Source organism: Bombina bombina, chromosome 8 (genome assembly GCF_027579735.1).
Source record: "Bombina bombina isolate aBomBom1 chromosome 8, aBomBom1.pri, whole genome shotgun sequence".
Lineage (NCBI taxonomy): Eukaryota > Metazoa > Chordata > Amphibia > Anura > Bombinatoridae > Bombina > Bombina bombina.
In genome coordinates this window covers 327,740,841-327,760,421 of record NC_069506.1, presented here as the reverse complement: position 1 = coordinate 327,760,421, position 19,581 = coordinate 327,740,841, and the positions used below count along the sequence as shown (strand labels likewise).

Genomic DNA, 19,581 nt, shown 5'->3' with positions numbered 1-19,581 from the left:
TGTGCACAGTATATACAGATGTGTTTTGTGATTGGCTAATGTCACATGATACAGGGGGAGGGAAAAATGGAATCAACTTTGAAATTTGCAAGAAAAAAAATTGCTCATGAGAAAGTGCTATAATATTGTTTTATTCTTATTAATGGTAAATATGTATTGTTTTACAGCTGATAACTATGTATTGTTTTACAGCTGATAACTATGTATTGTTTTACAGCTGATAACTATGTATTGTTTTACAGCTGATAACTATGTATTGTTTTACATCTGATAACTATGTATTGTTTTACATCTGATAACTATGTATTGTTTTACATCTGATAACTATGTATTGTTTTACATCTGATAAATATGTATTGTTTTACATCTGATAACTATGTATTGTTTTACATCTGATAACTATGTATTGTTTTACATCTGATAACTATGTATTGTTTTACATCTGATAACTATGTATTGTTTTACATCTGATAAATATGTATTGTTTTACATCTGATAAATATGTATTGTTTTACATCTGATAAATGTGTATTGTTTTACATCTGATAACTATGTATTGTTTTACATCTGATAAATATGTATTGTTTTACATCTGATAACTATGTATTGTTTTACAGCTGATAACTATGTATTGTTTTACAGCTGATAACTATGTATTGTTTTACATCTGATAACTATGTATTGTTTTACATCTGATAAATATGTATTGTTTTACATCTGATAACTATGTATTGTTTTACATCTGATAACTATGTATTGTTTTACATCTGATAACTATGTATTGTTTTACATCTGATAAATATGTATTGTTTTACATCTGATAACTATGTATTGTTTTACATCTGATAAATATGTATTGTTTTACATCTGATAAATGTGTATTGTTTTACATCTGATAAATGTGTATTGTTTTACATCTGATAACTATGTATTGTTTTACATCTGATAAATATGTATTGTTTTACATCTGATAAATATGTATTGTTTTACATCTGATCAATGTGTATTGTTTTACATCTGATAAATGTGTATTGTTTTACATCTGATAAATATGTATTGTTTTACAGCTGATAAATACGTATTGTTTTACAGCTGATAAATACGTATTGTTTTACATCTGATAAATGTGTATTGTTTTACATCTGATAAATGTGTATTGTTTTACATCTGATAACTGTGTATTGTTTTACATCTGATAAATATGTATTGTTTTACATCTGATAAATATGTATTGTTTTACATCTGATAACTATGTATTGTTTTACAGCTGATAAATATGTATTGTTTTACATCTGATAAATGTGTATTGTTTTACATCTGATAAATGTGTATTGTTTTACATCTGATAAATGTGTATTGTTTTACATCTGATAAATGTGTATTGTTTTACATCTGATAACTATGTATTGTTTTACATCTGATAACTATGTATTGTTTTACATCTGATAACTATGTATTGTTTTACATCTGATAAATATGTATTGTTTTACATCTGATAAATATGTATTGTTTTACATCTGATAAATGTGTATTGTTTTACATCTGATAACTATGTATTGTTTTACATCTGATAAATATGTATTGTTTTACATCTGATAACTATGTATTGTTTTACAGCTGATAACTATGTATTGTTTTACAGCTGATAACTATGTATTGTTTTACATCTGATAACTATGTATTGTTTTACATCTGATAAATATGTATTGTTTTACATCTGATAACTATGTATTGTTTTACATCTGATAACTATGTATTGTTTTACATCTGATAACTATGTATTGTTTTACATCTGATAAATATGTATTGTTTTACATCTGATAACTATGTATTGTTTTACATCTGATAAATATGTATTGTTTTACATCTGATAAATGTGTATTGTTTTACATCTGATAAATGTGTATTGTTTTACATCTGATAACTATGTATTGTTTTACATCTGATAAATATGTATTGTTTTACATCTGATAAATATGTATTGTTTTACATCTGATAAATGTGTATTGTTTTACATCTGATAAATGTGTATTGTTTTACATCTGATAAATATGTATTGTTTTACAGCTGATAAATACGTATTGTTTTACAGCTGATAAATACGTATTGTTTTACATCTGATAAATGTGTATTGTTTTACATCTGATAAATGTGTATTGTTTTACATCTGATAACTGTGTATTGTTTTACATCTGATAAATATGTATTGTTTTACATCTGATAAATATGTATTGTTTTACATCTGATAACTATGTATTGTTTTACAGCTGATAAATATGTATTGTTTTACATCTGATAAATGTGTATTGTTTTACATCTGATAAATGTGTATTGTTTTACATCTGATAACTATGTATTGTTTTACATCTGATAAATATGTATTGTTTTACATCTGATAAATGTGTATTGTTTTACATCTGATAACTGTGTATTGTTTTACATCTGATAAATATGTATTGTTTTACATCTGATAAATATGTATTGTTTTACAGCTGATAAATGTGTATTGTTTTACATCTGATAAATGTGTATTGTTTTACATCTGATAAATGTGTATTGTTTTACATCTGATAAATGTGTATTGTTTTACAGCTGATAAATGTGTATTGTTTTACAGCTGATAAATACGTATTGTTTTACATCTGATAACTATGTATTGTTTTACATCTGATAAATATGTATTGTTTTACATCTGATAAATATGTATTGTTTTACAGCTGATAAATGTGTATTGTTTTACAGCTGATAAATGTGTATTGTTTTACATCTGATAAATGTGTATTGTTTTACATCTGATAAATGTGTATTGTTTTACAGCTGATAACTGTGTATTGTTTTACAGCTGATAAATATGTATTGTTTTACAGCTGATAAATATGTATTGTTTTACAGCTGATAACTGTGTATTGTTTTACAGCTGATAACTATGTATTGTTTTACAGCTGATAACTATGTATTGTTTTACAGCTGATAACTATGTATTGTTTTACAGCTGATAACTATGTATTGTTTTACAGCTGATAACTATGTATTGTTTTACAGCTGATAAATATGTATTGTTTTACAGCTGATAAATGTGTATTGTTTTACAGCTGATAAATATGTATTGTTTTACAGCTGATAACTGTGTATTGTTTTACATCTGATAAATATGTATTGTTTTACAGCTGATAAATATGTATTGTTTTACAGCTGATAAATATGTATTGTTTTACAGCTGATAAATATGTATTGTTTTACAGCTGATAAATATGTATTGTTTTACAGCTGATAAATATGTATTGTTTTACAGCTGATAAATATGTATTGTTTACAGCTGATAAATGTGTATTGTTTACAGCTGATAAATATGTTGTTTACAGCTGATAAATATGTTGTTTACAGCTGATAAATATGTTGTTTACAGCTGATAAATATGTTGTTTACAGCTGATAAATATGTTGTTTACAGCTGATAAATATGTTGTTTACAGCTGATAAATATATTGTTTACAGCTGATAAATATGTTGTTTACAGCTGATAAATATGTTGTTTACAGCTGATAAATATGTTGTTTACAGCTGATAAATATGTTGTTTACAGCTGATAAATATATTGTTTACAGCTGATAAATATGTTGTTTACAGCTGATAAATATGTTGTTTACAGCTGATAAATATATTGTTTACAGCTGATAAATATGTTGTTTACAGCTGATAAATATGTTGTTTACAGCTGATAAATATGTTGTTTACAGCTGATAAATATATTGTTTACAGCTGATAAATATGTTGTTTACAGCTGATAAATATGTTGTTTACAGCTGATAAATATATTGTTTACAGCTGATAAATATGTTGTTTACAGCTGATAAATATATTGTTTACAGCTGATAAATATGTTGTTTACAGCTGATAAATATATTGTTTACAGCTGATAAATATATTGTTTACAGCTGATAAATATGTTGTTTACAGCTGATAAATAACAGAATTTATGTTTACCTGATAAATTACTTTCTCCAACGGTGTGTCCGGTCCACGGCGTCATCCTTACTTGTGGGATATTCTCTTCCCCAACAGGAAATGGCAAAGAGCCCAGCAAAGCTGGTCACATGATCCCTCCTAGGCTCCGCCTTCCCCAGTCATTCGACCGACGTAAAGGAGGAATATTTGCATAGGAGAAATCATATGATACCGTGGTGACTGTAGTTAGAGAAATTAAATCATCAGACCTGATTAAAAACCAGGGCGGGCCGTGGACCGGACACACCGTTGGAGAAAGTAATTTATCAGGTAAACATAAATTCTGTTTTCTCCAACATAGGTGTGTCCGGTCCACGGTGTCATCCTTACTTGTGGGAACCAATACCAAAGCTTTAGGACACGGATGATGGGAGGGAGCAAATCAGGTCACCTAGATGGAAGGCACCACGGTCTGCAAAACCTTTCTCCCAAAAATAGCCTCAGAAGAAGCAAAAGTATCAAATTTGTAAAATTTGGTAAAAGTGTGCAGTGAAGACCAAGTCGCTGCCTTACATATCTGATCAACAGAAGCCTCGTTCTTGAAGGCCCATGTGGAAGCCACAGCCCTAGTGGAATGAGCTGTGATTCTTTCAGGAGGCTGCCGTCCGGCAGTCTCATAAGCCAATCTGATGATGCTTTTAAGCCAAAAAGAGAGAGAGGTAGAAGTTGCTTTTTGACCTCTCCTTTTACCAGAATAAACAACAAACAAGGAAGAGGTTTGTCTGAAATCCTTTGTAGCCTCTAAATAGAATTTTAGAGCACGAACTACATCCAAATTGTGCAACAAACGTTCCTTCTTTGAAACTGGATTCGGACACAAAGAAGGCACAACTATCTCCTGGTTAATATTTTTGTTAGAAACAACTTTCGGAAGAAAACCAGGTTTAGTACGCAAAACCACCTTATCTGCATGGAACACCAGATAAGGAGGAGAACACTGCAGAGCAGATAACTCTGAAACTCTTCTAGCAGAAGAAATTGCAACCAAAAACAAAACTTTCCAAGATAATAACTTAATATCTATGGAATGTAAGGGTTCAAACGGAACCCCTTGAAGAACTGAAAGAACTAAATTGAGACTCCAAGGAGGAGTCAAAGGTTTGTAAACAGGCTTGATTCTAACCAGAGCCTGAACAAAAGCCTGAACATCTGGCACAGCCGCCAGCTTCTTGTGAAGTAAAACAGATAAAGCAGAAATCTGTCCCTTCAAAGAACTTGCAGATAATCCTTTCTCCAAACCCTCTTGTAGAAAGGATAGAATCTTAGGAATTTTTACCCTGTTCCATGGGAATCCTTTCGATTCGCACCAACAGATATATTTCTTCCATACTTTATGGTAAATTTTCCTAGTTACAGGCTTTCTAGCCTGAATAAGAGTATCAATGACAGAATCTGAGAACCCACGCTTTGATAAAATCAAGAGTTCAATCTCCAAGCAGTCAGTTGGAGTGATGCCAGATTCGGATGTTCGAACGGACCTTGAACAAGAAGGTCCCGTCTCAAAGGTAGCTTCCATGGTGGAGCCGATGACATATTCACCAGGTCTGCATACCAAGTTCTGCGTGGCCATGCAGGAGCTATCAAGATCACCGAAGCCCTCTCTTGATTGATCCTGGCTACCAGCCTGGGAATGAGAGGAAATGGTGGGAACACATAAGCTAGGTTGAAAGTCCAGGGCGCTACTAGTGCATCTACTAGAGTCGCCTTGGGATCCCTGGATCTGGACCCGTAGCAAGGAACCTTGAAGTTCTGACGAGACGCCATCAGATCCATGTCTGGAGTGCCCCATAATTGAGTTATTTGGGCAAAGATTTCCGGATCGAGTTCCCACTCCCCCGGATGAAATGTCTGACGACTCAGAAAATCCGCTTCCCAATTTTCCACTCCTGGGATGTGGATTGCAGACAAGTGGCAGGAGTGAAGCTCCGCCCATTGAATTACTTTGGTCACTTCTTCCATCGCCAGGGAACTCCTTGTTCCCCCCTGATGGTTGATATATGCAACAGTCGTCATGTTGTCTGATTGAAACCTTATGAATTTGGCCTTTGCTAGTTGAGGCCAAGCCTTGAGAGCATTGAATATCGCTCTCAGTTCCAGAATGTTTATCGGGAGAAGAGATTCTTCCCGAGACCATAGACCCTGAGCCTTCAGGTGTTTCCAGACCGCGCCCCAGCCCACCAGGCTGGCGTCGGTCGTTACAATGACCCACTCTGGTCTTCTGAAGCTCATCCCTTGGGACAGGTTGTCCAGGGTCAGCCACCAACGGAGTGAATCTCTGGTCCTCTGATCTACTTGGATCGTCGGGGACAAATCTGTATAATCCCCATTCCACTGTCTGAGCATGCACAGTTGTAATGGTCTTAGATGAATTCGCGCAAAAGGAACTATGTCCATTGCCGCAACCATCAAACCTATTACTTCCATGCACTGCGCTATGGAAGGAAGAAGAACAGAATGAAGTGCTTGACAAGAGCTTAGAAGTTTTGATTTTCTGGCTTCTGTCAGAAAAATCTTCATTTCCAAGGAGTCTATTATTGTTCCCAAGAAGGGAACTCTTGTTGACGGGAATAGAGAACTTTTTTCTACGTTCACTTTCCACCCGTGAGATCTGAGAAAGGCTAGGACAATGTCCGTATGAGCCTTTGCTTGTGGTAGAGACGACGCTTGAATCAGTATGTCGTCCAAGTAGGGTACTACTGCAATGCCCCTTGGCCTTAGCACCGCTAGAAGGGACCCTAGTACCTTTGTGAAAATTCTTGGAGCAGTGGCTAGTCCGAATGGAAGTGCCACAAACTGGTAATGCTTGTCCAGAAAGGCGAATCTTAGGAACCGATGATGTTCCTTGTGGATAGGAATATGTAGATACGCATCCTTTAAATCCACAGTGGTCATGAATTGACCTTCCTGGATGGTAGGAAGAATTGTCCGAATGGTTTCCATCTTGAACGATGGGACCTTGAGAAATTTGTTTAGGATCTTGAGATCCAAAATTGGCCTGAATGTTCCCTCTTTTTTGGGAACTATGAACAGATTGGAGTAAAACCCCATCCCTTGTTCTCCTAATGGAACAGGATGAATCACTCCCATTTTTAACAGGTCTTCTACACAATGTAAGAATGCCTGTCTTTTTATTTGGTCTGAAGACAATTGAGACCTGTGGAACCTTCCCCTTGGGGGTAGTTCCTTGAATTCCAGGAGATAACCTTGAGAAACTATTTCTAGTGCCCAAGGATCCTGAACATCTCTTGCCCAAGCCTGAGCGAAGAGAGAGAGTCTGCCCCCCACCAGATCCGGTCCCGGATCGGGGGCCAGCATCTCATGCTGTCTTGGTAGCGGTAGCGGGCTTCTTGGCCTGCTTACCTTTGTTCCAGCCTTGCATCGGTCTCCAGGCTGGCTTGGTTTGAGAAGAATTACCCTCTTGCTTAGAGGATGTAGAATTTGAGGCTGGTCCGTTTCTGCGAAAGGGACGAAAATTTGTTTTATTTTTAGCCTTAAAAGACCTATCCTGAGGAAGGGCGTGGCCCTTTCCCCCAGTGATGTCTGAAATAATCTCTTTCAAGTCAGGGCCAAACAGCGTTTTCCCCTTGAAAGGGATGTTAAGCAATCTGTTCTTGGAGGACACATCCGCTGACCAAGACTTCAGCCAAAGCACTCTGCGCGCCACAATAGCAAAACCTGAATTTTTCGCCGCTAATCTAGCTAATTGCAAAGTGGCGTCTAAGGTAAAAGAGTTAGCCAACTTAAGTGCTTGAACTCTGTCCATAACCTCCTCATAAGAGGATGCTTGATTGAGCGACTTTTCTAGTTCCTCGAACCAGAAACACGCTGCTGTAGTGACAGGAACAATGCATGAAATTGGTTGTAGAGGGTAACCTTGCTGAACAAACATCTTTTTAAGCAAACCCTCTAATTTTTTATCCATAGGATCTTTGAAAGCACAACTATCTTCTATAGGGATAGTGGTGCGTTTGTTTAGAGTAGAAACCGCCCCCTCGACCTTGGGGACTGTCTGCCATAAGTCCTTCCTGGGGTCGACCATAGGAAATAATTTCTTAAATATAGGGGGAGGGACAAAAGGTATGCCGGGCCTTTCCCATTCTTTATTTACAATGTCCGCCACCTGCTTGGGTATAGGAAAAGCTTCGGGGGGCACCGGGACCTCTAGGAACCTGTCCATCTTACATAATTTCTCTGGAATGACCAAATTGTCACAATCATCCAGAGTAGATAACACCTCCTTAAGCAGAGCGCGGAGATGTTCCAATTTAAATTTAAATGTAATAACGTCAGGTTCAGCTTGTTGAGAAATTTTTCCTGAATCTGAAATTTCTCCCTCAGACAAAACCTCCCTAGCCCCTTCAGACTGGTGTAAGGGCATGTCAGAACCATTATCATCAGCGACCTCATGCTCTTCAGTATCTAAAACAGAGCATTCGCGCTTTCGCTGATAGGTGGGCATTTTGGCTAAAATGTTTTTAATAGAATTATCCATTACAGCCGTTAATTGTTGCATAGTAAGGAGGATTGGCGCACTAGATTCACTAGGGACCTCCTGAGTGGGCAAGACTGGTGTAGACATAGAAGGAGATGATGCAGTACCATGCTTACTCCCCTCACTTAAGGAATCATTTTGGGCAACATTATTATCAGTGGCATCATTGTCCCTACTTTGTTTGTCACATTCAACACATATATTTAAATGGAGAGGAACCTTGGCTTCCGAACATACAGAACATCGTCTATCTGATAGTTCAGACATGTTAATAGGCATAAACTTGATAACAAAGCACAAAAAACGTTTTAAAATAAAACCGTTACTGTCTCTTTAAATTTTAAACTGAACACACTTTTTTACTGAATATACGCAAAAGTATGAAGGAAATGTTCACACCACAGTGTCATAAAGCCTTAAAAGTATTGCACACCAAATTTGAAAGCTTTAACTCTTAAAATAACGGAACCGGAGCCGTTTTTACATTTAACCCCTATACAGTCCCTGGTATCTGCTTTGCTGAGACCCAACCAAGCCCAGAGGGGAATACGATACCAAATGACGCCTTCAATAAGCTTTTTCAGTGGGTCTGAGCTCCTCACACATGCATCTGCATGCCTTGCTTCTCAAAAACAACTGCGCATTAGTGGCGCGAAAATGAGGCTCTGCCTATGACTAGAAAAGGCCCCCCAGTGAAAAAGGTGTCCAATACAGTGCCTGCCGTTTTTTAATAAAATTCCCAAGATTAAAATAACTCTCCAAAGTTATAAACCATTAAATATGCTTATAAAGTAATCGTTTTGGCCCAGAAAAATGTCTACCAGTCTTTAAAGCCCTTGTGAAGCCCTTTTATTCTTATATTGAAAATTAAGAAAATGGCTTACCGGATCCCATAGGGAAAATGACAGCTTCCAGCATTACCAAGTCTTGTTAGAAATGTGTCATACCTCAAGCAGCCAAAGTCTGCTCACTGTTTCCCCCAACTGAAGTTAATTCCTCTCAACAGTCCTGTGTGGAAACAGCCATCGATTTTAGTAACGGTTGCTAAAATCATTTTCCTCTTACAAACAGAAATCTTCATCTCTTTTCTGTTTCAGAGTAAATAGTACATACCAGCACTATTTTAAAATAACTAACTCTTGATAGAAGAATAAAAACTACATTTAAACACCAAAAAACTCTGAGCCATCTCCGTGGAGATGTTGCCTGTGCAACGGCAAAGAGAATGACTGGGGAAGGCGGAGCCTAGGAGGGATCATGTGACCAGCTTTGCTGGGCTCTTTGCCATTTCCTGTTGGGGAAGAGAATATCCCACAAGTAAGGATGACGCCGTGGACCGGACACACCTATGTTGGAGAAATATTGTTTACAGCTGATAAATATGTATGCACTGGCTGTCAGGTCAACTCCCACAGCCCTACTAATAGATACAAACTCTTAATGGTATTCAAAGCATTAAAGGGACACTCAAGTCAAAAGAAACTTTTATGATTCAGAAAGAGCAGCAGTTTATAGACACTTTCCAATTTACTTCCACTATCAAATTTTGCTCAGTCTTTTTATTTTCACACTTTCTGGGGAACAAGATCCTACTGAGCATGTGCAGAAGCTCACAGGGTATACGTATACTAGACTGTGATTAATACAGGGGGCTGGAAAATGGAAGAAAAAATAAATTTGTCAGAAAAAAAATCTACTGCTTATTTAAAATTCAGAGTGAGTGCTATTGCATTGCCTTTTTATTATGTACTTGTTAATTATGCATTTTTACTGCATTAAGGAATCATTTAACGTAACGAAAAATACTTTAATTTCATTAAATAAAAAAGCAGCCTATTTTAATATTAATATAATCTACTATTCACTTGGATTTTAACTCAGCAAGTCTAATTGGAATACATTTTACCAAGCAACAGTAAAGGGGCGGAACAACTATTTGTGCAGTAGGTGCAGTGTCATAGATGTGTGCAAAATGTGTACAGTCCTAATGCGGTGAGCAGGTTCTATCTATCTCGGTCTACTTTTACAGAGCAGCATGTATATTATTACTATTACTTACTACTGAGTTACCTTTGGGGGCCCCCAAAAATGTTTGCACCCTTTGTTGAGTATGTCTTCAACTGCAACAGTATACAAATGGCCAGGCGTTACGAGTGCATAAGCCATCACAGCCCATCCATACAAAGGAGGACATGCAACCTCCCATATTCTGTCCTTCCATATAAGGGATTGTATGTCCCTCAATGGTACAGCTGATTACAGTAACAAACGTCAGAATGCAAAGATTACATTTAAAAAAAAATCCAGGTTTGTTTTTAAAGGGGGAGCTGAAACAGGGCCCACCCCTCTACCCCACATTTGTCATGGATGTTGGTGATCACTATGACAAATTAATATTATTGTTATCATTTATACATAAAGAGCCACAAAAGTCTGTATCAGTGGTTATTACCTGCCCCACTAGCCATTAGAGAATTTTAATGGAATGGTAGGGGTCTTAAATAGAGACCCTATCTTCAATTTTGATTTAAAGAGAAAGGTGAGACACCTTATTTTAGAGAGGTGGTTCCCCTCTGAATAAAAAGTCACGTGCCTCTAATTTTCAGGGGATCACCATGGTAACAGGAAACCAGCAAAAATTTGTGACAATGAGTGTATTGGATAAGCATTGGATTATTAGACACCCATTTTGGAAACAGGAAACCCTGAGGGTGGATAGAACTAGATAACACAAGATCTGATTTGAACATGTACCCCACAAAATGTTAGGGGGAGTTTGCCCACTGAAAAACACTTGCAGCAATCAAGGTGTTAATCTGTTCTAATATAGTTCAGACATTGCTGATATTTTTCTCTGTTGAAAGACCGCAGAAAATTTTCTGTAATTACAAGGTGTTTATGGTCTCTTTAAATCAAGTTATTTTGATATCCTAGGTGACTCACCTTTTTGTAAAATTTCTAAATGTTCCCACAAGATGTCTCCTACAAAATCAGGCGCCAACTCCAAAAAGCACTCCTTCCCCAGGGCACATAAAGCAGCACCACTCATACGGAACTTCTGAAAGTCCACCCCCTTTAGCGTAAATTCATTTACTGCCCAAGAGACCCAGTCTCTTACATGGGCATCTGTCCACTCTCGCGGATCTAAGAAGGTGACAAAAAAAAAATACAAAAAAATGGAACTCAAACTGTGTTAACTTTGTCTGCTGCTCACTAGAACAAACAAGATATCTACCGTCGCAATATGAAGCGAACAGAAAAAAACATATGGAGGGGATAATGTCTCAGATATTGTTAGTGTAAATTGTAGAATAAGTAAAAATGTTAAAAATGAGCGCTATTGGGGCATGTTCTTATTTTCCTGTAAATGTTTTAGAACTTCTTTGTATTAAATCCCTATTGACCTTGTATAATACATGGCCAGCAGAAACTACATACAACAATAGTGATTTCTAAGAGCCAAGGAAAATGCATTTGTTCAACTCTAAAGATATTAACATAAACACTTTAAATGCTGACGTTAAGTACATAAAAAACACAACACCAAGTTTGGGAGAACAGCAGAAAGAACACAGGTTGCACAAACCGAGAGAGACAGGTAAAAGTGTAAATAGAACGCAAGGTGAAAAGACTTGTCAGATGGTTGATTTTAACTCATTTCTTACCTATCGGGATTGCCAGGCGTTGTTGCTCTTTGGTAAAGCCGCTGAAGGTTGCGCGGAGCGCCTGAGACATCATCTCTTTGCTGCTGGGAGTCAGTAGAGGCACGTCCCCACACTCTGCATCTGTGAACAAAAAGACTCAAGTTATGTAAGGATATGGGTGGGTCTAGCGCTAGTAACAAAAAGACTCCAGTTATGTAAGGATATGGGTGGGTCTAGCGCTAGTAACAAAAAGATTCCAGTTATGTAAGGATATGGGTGCGTCTAGCGCTAGTAACAAAAAGACTCCAGTTATGTAAGGGATATGGGTGGGTCTAGCGCTAGTAACAAAAAGACTCCAATTATGTAAGGATATGGGTGGGTCTAGCGCTAGTAACAAAAAGACTCCAGTTATGTAAGGATATGGGTGGGTCTAGCGCTAGTAACAAAAAGACTCCAATTATGTAAGGATATGGGTGGGTCTAGCGCTAGTAACAAAAAGACTCCAGTTATGTAAGGATATGGGTGGGTCTAGCGCTAGTAACAAAAAGACTCCAGTTATGTAAGGATATGGGTGGGTCTAGCGCTAGTAACAAAAAGATTCCAGTTATGTAAGGATATGGGTGCGTCTAGCGCTAGTAACAAAAAGACTCCAGTTATGTAAGGGATATGGGTGGGTCTAGCGCTAGTAACAAAAAGACTCCAGTTATGTAAGGATATGGGTGGGTCTAGCGCTAGTAACAAAAAGATTCCAGTTATGTAAGGATATGGGTGGGTCTAGCGCTAGTAACAAAAAGATTCCAATTATGTAAGGATATGGGTGGGTCTAGCGCTAGTAACAAAAAGACTCCAGTTACGTAAGGGATATGGGTGGGTCTAGCGCTAGTAACAAAAAGACTCCAATTATGTAAGGATATGGGTGGGTCTAGCGCTAGTAACAAAAAGACTCCAGTTATGTAAGGATATGGGTGGGTCTAGCGCTAGTAACAAAAAGACTCCAGTTATGTAAGGATATGGGTGGGTCTAGCGCTAGTAACAAAAAGACTCCAGTTATGTAAGGATATGGGTGGGTCTAGCGCTAGTAACAAAAAGACTCCAGTTATGTAAGGATATGGGTGGGTCTAGCACTAGTAACAAAAAGACTCCAGTTATATGATATGAATTTATATCAACTGCCCCTTTAACTGCCAGAGATAGCTGTAACGCATTGAGAGCAGCATATTGAATACACAGCTTATGCCAAATATGGTTAAAATAGATTCTTAAAAAGACAGATGGTTCATCTTTGACAGTAGATTGTGCTATAAATTTGCTTAGCAGTGAATCCCATTTAATCAGCTTTATAGGCCAGATCTGCAACAGGGGCCTCTTTATGGTCATACAAGATGTAAAGCTGAAACGGCAGTATTTAAAGGGACAGTTCACTGCAAAATGTGTTGCCCCATAATGTGTTTCCAATTACTTGTTATACCCGAGTATTCAGTATATGGGAAATTGCTTTTGTTGCTTATGTTCTATTTAAAATGGATGGTTTTGCCAATGAAACTATTACCCAGTCTTTTCTTTTTACTTGTCTCTCTTTCCATAAATGATTGACAGATAGATAAATAGATATATATTCATTAAAACTGATGATTCCAATTAGCAAAATTAGCTATTTAAATTGCAAGAATAAGTCTAAAGGAACAACTGCTAATGCATCTAATTTAATTCAGCTTTCTGAACAACCAACCCTATTTGCTGCAAATGTTTTTCAACGGCCAATCTACCCACCACATTCAGGATTTGTTATTGAAGTAGATACAACTAGCCACTGTCACTTGCTAGTGATATTTGCATTACTACATTTTCAATAGCCTCTTATCTAATCTCCTATGCGGGGACCAATTATGCACAGGTGTGAACCAACTGCTACAGTTTTCAAACAATTACTTTTTTTTAAATCTGGAGAATTAACTTAAAATTCCAGCACTTTAAATTTACGGGAAAAGGTGACAAAGTAAATAATAAAATTGAACTGCATCATTTATTTACTCAGGCAAGCAACAGAGCTCATTGTATTTAAAGCTGCTTCAGGAACACTCTTTAATTTCTTCTAAAACCTCGTTTACATAGAATTTCTGCAGCCAATACTGCAGTATTGATAATTTAAAGGGACAGTCAACACCAGAATTTTTGTTGTTTAAAAAGATAGCTAATCCCTTTATTACCCATTCCCCAGTTTTGCATAACCAACACAGGTATAATAATACACTTTTTACCTCTGCAATTACCTTGTATCTAAGCCTCTGCAAACTGCTCCCTTATTTCAGTTCTTTTGACAGACTTGCATTTTAGCCAATCAGTGCTGGCTCATAGGTAACTTCACGTGCGTGAGCTCAATGTTATCTATATGACACACACAAACTAACGCCCTCTAGTGGTGAAAAACTCTCAAAATGCATACAGATTAGAGGCAGCCTTCAAGGTCTAAGAAATTAGGCAACTATTTCAAATGACAAAATAAAGATAAACTAGTTATTTGTAAACAATTCAATACACCCTAGCAGATAAAATGGATCATTAAGGACACAGTAAAGAGGATAACATTTTACATTACACAGTATCCTTAAAGGGTCAGTCTAGTCAAAATTAAACTTTCATGATTCAGATAGGGCATGCAATTGTAAACAACTTTCCAATTTACTTCTATGATCTAATTTGCTCAATTCTTTAGATATCCTTTGTTGAAGAAATAGCAATGTACATGTGTGAGCCAATCACACAAGGCCTTTATGTGCAGCAACCAATCAGCAGCTACTGAGCATATCTAGATATGCTTTTCAGCAAGTGATATCAAGAGAATGAAGCAAATTAGATAATAGAAGTAAATTAGAAAGTTGTTTAAAATGACATGCTCTTTCTAAATCACGAAAGAAAAAAATTGGGTTTCATGTCCCTTTAAGGGGGATATTACACATCTTAAGAGTGTACTAAAAACTGTTTAGTAAAAACACTCTGCAAGATACAGGTACATTCAATGTTTATTTTGCTCCTTTTTTCTGTAATTTAACCCTAAAAAGTGTGTGCTTTTCTTTTTCTTGTAGACTGCAGACTAACACTGCTATATTCCACACAGCCATTGGCTGCACATTATACTAAATCATTTATAGTTGTCCCTGATTGGACAAAGCAGAAAAGCAAACCTATGTTACATTATGGCAACACCCATTGCTTCACGCCGGACACAACTTCACACAACGTATATAATAAAACAAAATACATCTGTATATTATGCAGAAAGTACAATAAATATCCAGCCAGCATGGAACAGCCTGAGTCTTATTTTCAACTACGCATAAGATCGTTCCCACTTCAATGACGCACAACAGCTCAATAGGATAATTACACTACAGAACTATAAAAATATCATGGGCTTGAAATGTCTCTCCTTTGCAATTCCATTTGGTTACATATTTTCCTATAATACAGCAGCTAAGTGTTTAACCCCTTGGCTTTTAAACACAACTGCAACACATTGTATAGCGATGCAGTATAGTCTATGGCAGCCTGTAGCATTGATTTGTACAGACAGCAATGTTTGTACGCCATTTACATAAACAAGTCCCTAAACACTGCAGTAAAAATGATGGAAACAATGTACACTATTTGCATAAACCACATACGAATCTAAACCCCCCAGACTCTCTTGTAAAAAGTATAGAATGTGATGTGGCGTCTACTCTATGTCATAAGTAGGGTTGTCAGATACCCTCTACCTTAGCCCTCACTCTAGATCCCACTATGCATATTATGCACAACGGAGCAGTACATTTACACCTTGGCTGCCAGCAACATACAAATAAATAATTGTACCTGTTTGGATGGCAGCAACACATTTGCCTGTGCAACACTTTCTTCTGCTCCATATTTGAATGCATTGAGGCATATGAGTCATTTAACATTTAGCTAACACTCAGAGACTAAAAAACTTTTTTCTCAGTATAATAAAACACAAAAGGTCTTAAAAAGCAATATGGATTTTCTTATTAAAGCTAAAATTATTTACTAGTATCCTTTAAAATCATCCTTGATGATAAATTGGCAAATGCAATGAATATAAATGGAAGCTGCTCTGTTATTACCAAGCCCTCTGCTACACACTGCTGTACAGACCATGATTAATTCAACATAGAACATATTTGTTACGGAAAGAATGAACCCGACCTCTCCACCTGACCTGTGTCCCAAACAAGGCCACTTGACATGTAGGCATTAGTTATACAGTAAGCGCACTGTGTGTTCCTACCGTGTCTTGTGACACAGCAATGTACACGCTGCATCCATCAACCCACACAGCACGAAAACACCGACATCTGTGCAAAATGCAATCATAAAATGTAAGCCGTCTAGTGCAAGTGTGCTAAATGTGATCCAGATGTTACCACTAGGAATCTTAGGGTATATGATTTTAAATTCCAAGCTTAATTAATGTACATAGTTCACCAAATACCAATGTTTTAAAAGGGACAATGTACTCTGTCAAAAAGCTGTTTGAAAATCACTGTGTTCAAGTCAGCTGCTGGAACACCCTCTCAAATGGGCTGGACTCTCACTCCCTCCTCCACTTGCAGGCTGATTTCTTCTGCTGCCTCTTGTTTACATAGCTGCTCCCAAATGTGCCTTATTTTTCAAGACTGTCACAGTCTGGCTTTTCTCATGTTTCAGAAAGTGAAACTGGTCATAACCATAATATCCCGGAGACCATTCCTACTCTATATTCCATCTCCCAGTCACGGAGGAAAAAAAGGGTTGGGAGGTATGATGAGTATTGTTTAGCAAACATGGCCCTATATCTATTTAGCATTTTGTCATCATCTTAAAGGAACATTTCTAGTCATTGCATTTACAGTTTTGATAATAATTTTTTTGGAATATACCTCTGTAAACAAAAATGCTTCCAACCACAAATGAAGTGAATGGACAGGACTTTCAATGTCAACTAAAATGTCATTCCAAACTAAAAAAATAAATCAGGCCTGTGAATGGCACAATCTACAGGTATTTGAAACACACAGCAGGACAATTGATATACCATTGTAAGCATATTGCAGTATGCTTGTGTTTGCAAAAACACTTCTGATAAAAGGGACATGAAACCCATACCATTTTAAATAACTTTCAAATTTATTTCTATTATCTAATTGGTTTTGTTTGCTTTGTATCCTTTGTTGAAAAATACACATAGGTAGGCTCAGAAGCTGTTGATTGGAAGTTGCAATAAATTCCTCTAGTCATTCATTCACTTTCAGCTAGGTCCCTGTAGTGCTCCTTTAAAGGGACAGTCAAGTCCAAAAAAAAAGAAAAAAACCTTTCATGATTTCAATAGGGCATGCCATTTTAAACAACTTTCCAATTTACTTTTATCACCAATTTTGCTTTGTTCTCTTGGTATTCTAGGTTGAAAGCTAAACCTAGAAAGTTCATATGTTAATTTCTTAGACCATGAAAACCGCCTCTAATCTAAATGCATTTTGACAGTTAGTTCATGTGTTTCATATAGGTAACATTGAGCTCATGCACGTGAATTTACCAAGGAGCGAGCACTGATTGGCTAAAATGCAAGTCTGTCAAAAGAACTGAAATAAGGAGGGCAGTCTGCAGAGGCATAGATACAAGGTAATTACAGAGGTAAAACGTGTATTATTATAACAGTGTTTGTCATGCAAAACTGGGGAATGGGTGATTAAGGGATTATCTATCTTATAAAACAACAAAAATGTTGGTGTTGACTGTCCCTTTAACAAAGGAAAATTAAGCAAAATAGATAACAGAAGTAAATTGGAAAGTTGTGTAAAACTGTATTCTCTATCTAAATCATTAAAGAAAATGTTTGGGTTTCATGTCCCTTTAAAAAGTATTTTTAACATGCAAGGGACACACTGCAGATGTGGGTGGTGGTCCTAACTACACATGTCCACTGTGGTTTGCTAGTGTACTGCCAGTTAAAGGGACATTAAACACTTAAGCATAGTATTGAGGTTATGGTTGCACCTATATTTAAAGGGACGAGCATGAAATGTATGTACTGCTTAACGTCTTTTTAAAGCAGTCAATATTACCTTTAGAAAATACGTGTGCTGCAATACTACGGATACAATATGACAACAGTGAGGAGTGAGGAGGGGAAGACCACAATAATAATTAAAATAAAAAGTCAGTTTAATTCAGTTCAGAAACATTTATTTTTCCCTTAAAAAAACAACAACAAAAACAACAGCAGAAGGAGGAACATAATTGACTGCCCCTTTAACCATGCAACAAAAACGTGGTAAGAACCATTGTGTCACTTGTTAGAATTAAATCTGACTATTCTTTCCAAGAATACTACGCTGTGTCATGCACACAAAGGTCTGAGCCAAATCCACAACACTAGTTACATAAAGAACATGACAAATACAGCTTTACCTCTAGGAATCGCAGTTTGCCAAATCAGTGCTGTGCCAAATTCATCTCACAACCAGCCAGGAATAAATCGCTTTGGGAAAGCCAAAAACCAGAGGACCCCTTAAGTGAGGGTGAACGCTAACACGTGTTTTCTAGTATAATTAGCGTTTTATACGTCGCAGCCTTTCAGTTAACGCATTCCTACTTTTGCAATACCCTCTTCATTACAGAATCACTAGCATCCAAAATACAAGCTTATGCATTCAGAGGAGAAAGTTTTGGACACTTTTGCATGAAAAACAAGATATGACACCTAATAAACTTGTATAATATTTTGCTGCATAAGCTGTAATTTGCACTCTTAAAGGACCATTAACCATCCTTAGGACGTTCCATGCCGTCCAACAGCTCTAGGCTTTAACGCCCTTAGGACTGGATGGAACGTCCTTTTATTCAATGTCCGGCAGCCTTTTGCCATAAGTAAAAAGGATAATATCGGACTGGGGGCGTGTCAGGATTCGATCCCAGCCTTGAAAATCTTTTTGATCAGATGTTAAAAACACTTAAAGATGTTAAATATAGTAGAATTGCAAAATAAACACTTGCATAAGATAATGCAATAGCACTTACCCTGATTTTTAAATGAGTAGTAGATGTTTTTTCTGACACATTTCAAAAATGTACAATTTGCAGGGCCCCTGTATGATATAAGAGGCAACAGCCAATCACAGACTCATATGTATACACTGTGAACTCTTGCACATGCTCAGTAGAAGCTGGTTCTTCAGAAAGTGTGCATATATAAGAAAGTCTCTTAACACTGCTTATTTTATCTGAATCATGAAAGTTTATGCTTCTGTTGAAAGTAATTTTTTAACATTCAAGGGACTTCCCTGCAGATATGGCTGGAGGTAGTGAGTAACTGCATTTGTCCACCGTGCTTGACCAGTTAACATTAAACACTAAATACATTTTAAAAGCATAGTATTGAGGTTATTCCCTGCCCTCCTCTAGTTAT

General features: G+C 36.7%; 1 protein-coding gene across 5 annotated transcripts in view; it reads right to left on the bottom strand.

Moving 5' to 3' along the window:
• ETS1 (ETS proto-oncogene 1, transcription factor) overlaps positions 1 to 19,581 on the bottom strand; it is a 263,261-nt gene that overhangs the window by 36,808 nt on the left and 206,872 nt on the right. For 3 of the 5 annotated variants that reach the window (XM_053691556.1, XM_053691554.1, XM_053691555.1), the window contains exons 2-3: positions 12,162 to 12,281; positions 11,440 to 11,640 (exon numbers count right to left, since the gene is read on the bottom strand). In XM_053691556.1, the coding sequence (XP_053547531.1) occupies positions 11,440 to 11,640; positions 12,162 to 12,281 (321 nt within the window). The remainder of the gene's footprint in view (positions 1 to 11,439; positions 11,641 to 12,161; positions 12,282 to 19,581) is intronic. The other 2 variants (XM_053691557.1, XM_053691558.1) reach the window with 1 other exon arrangement.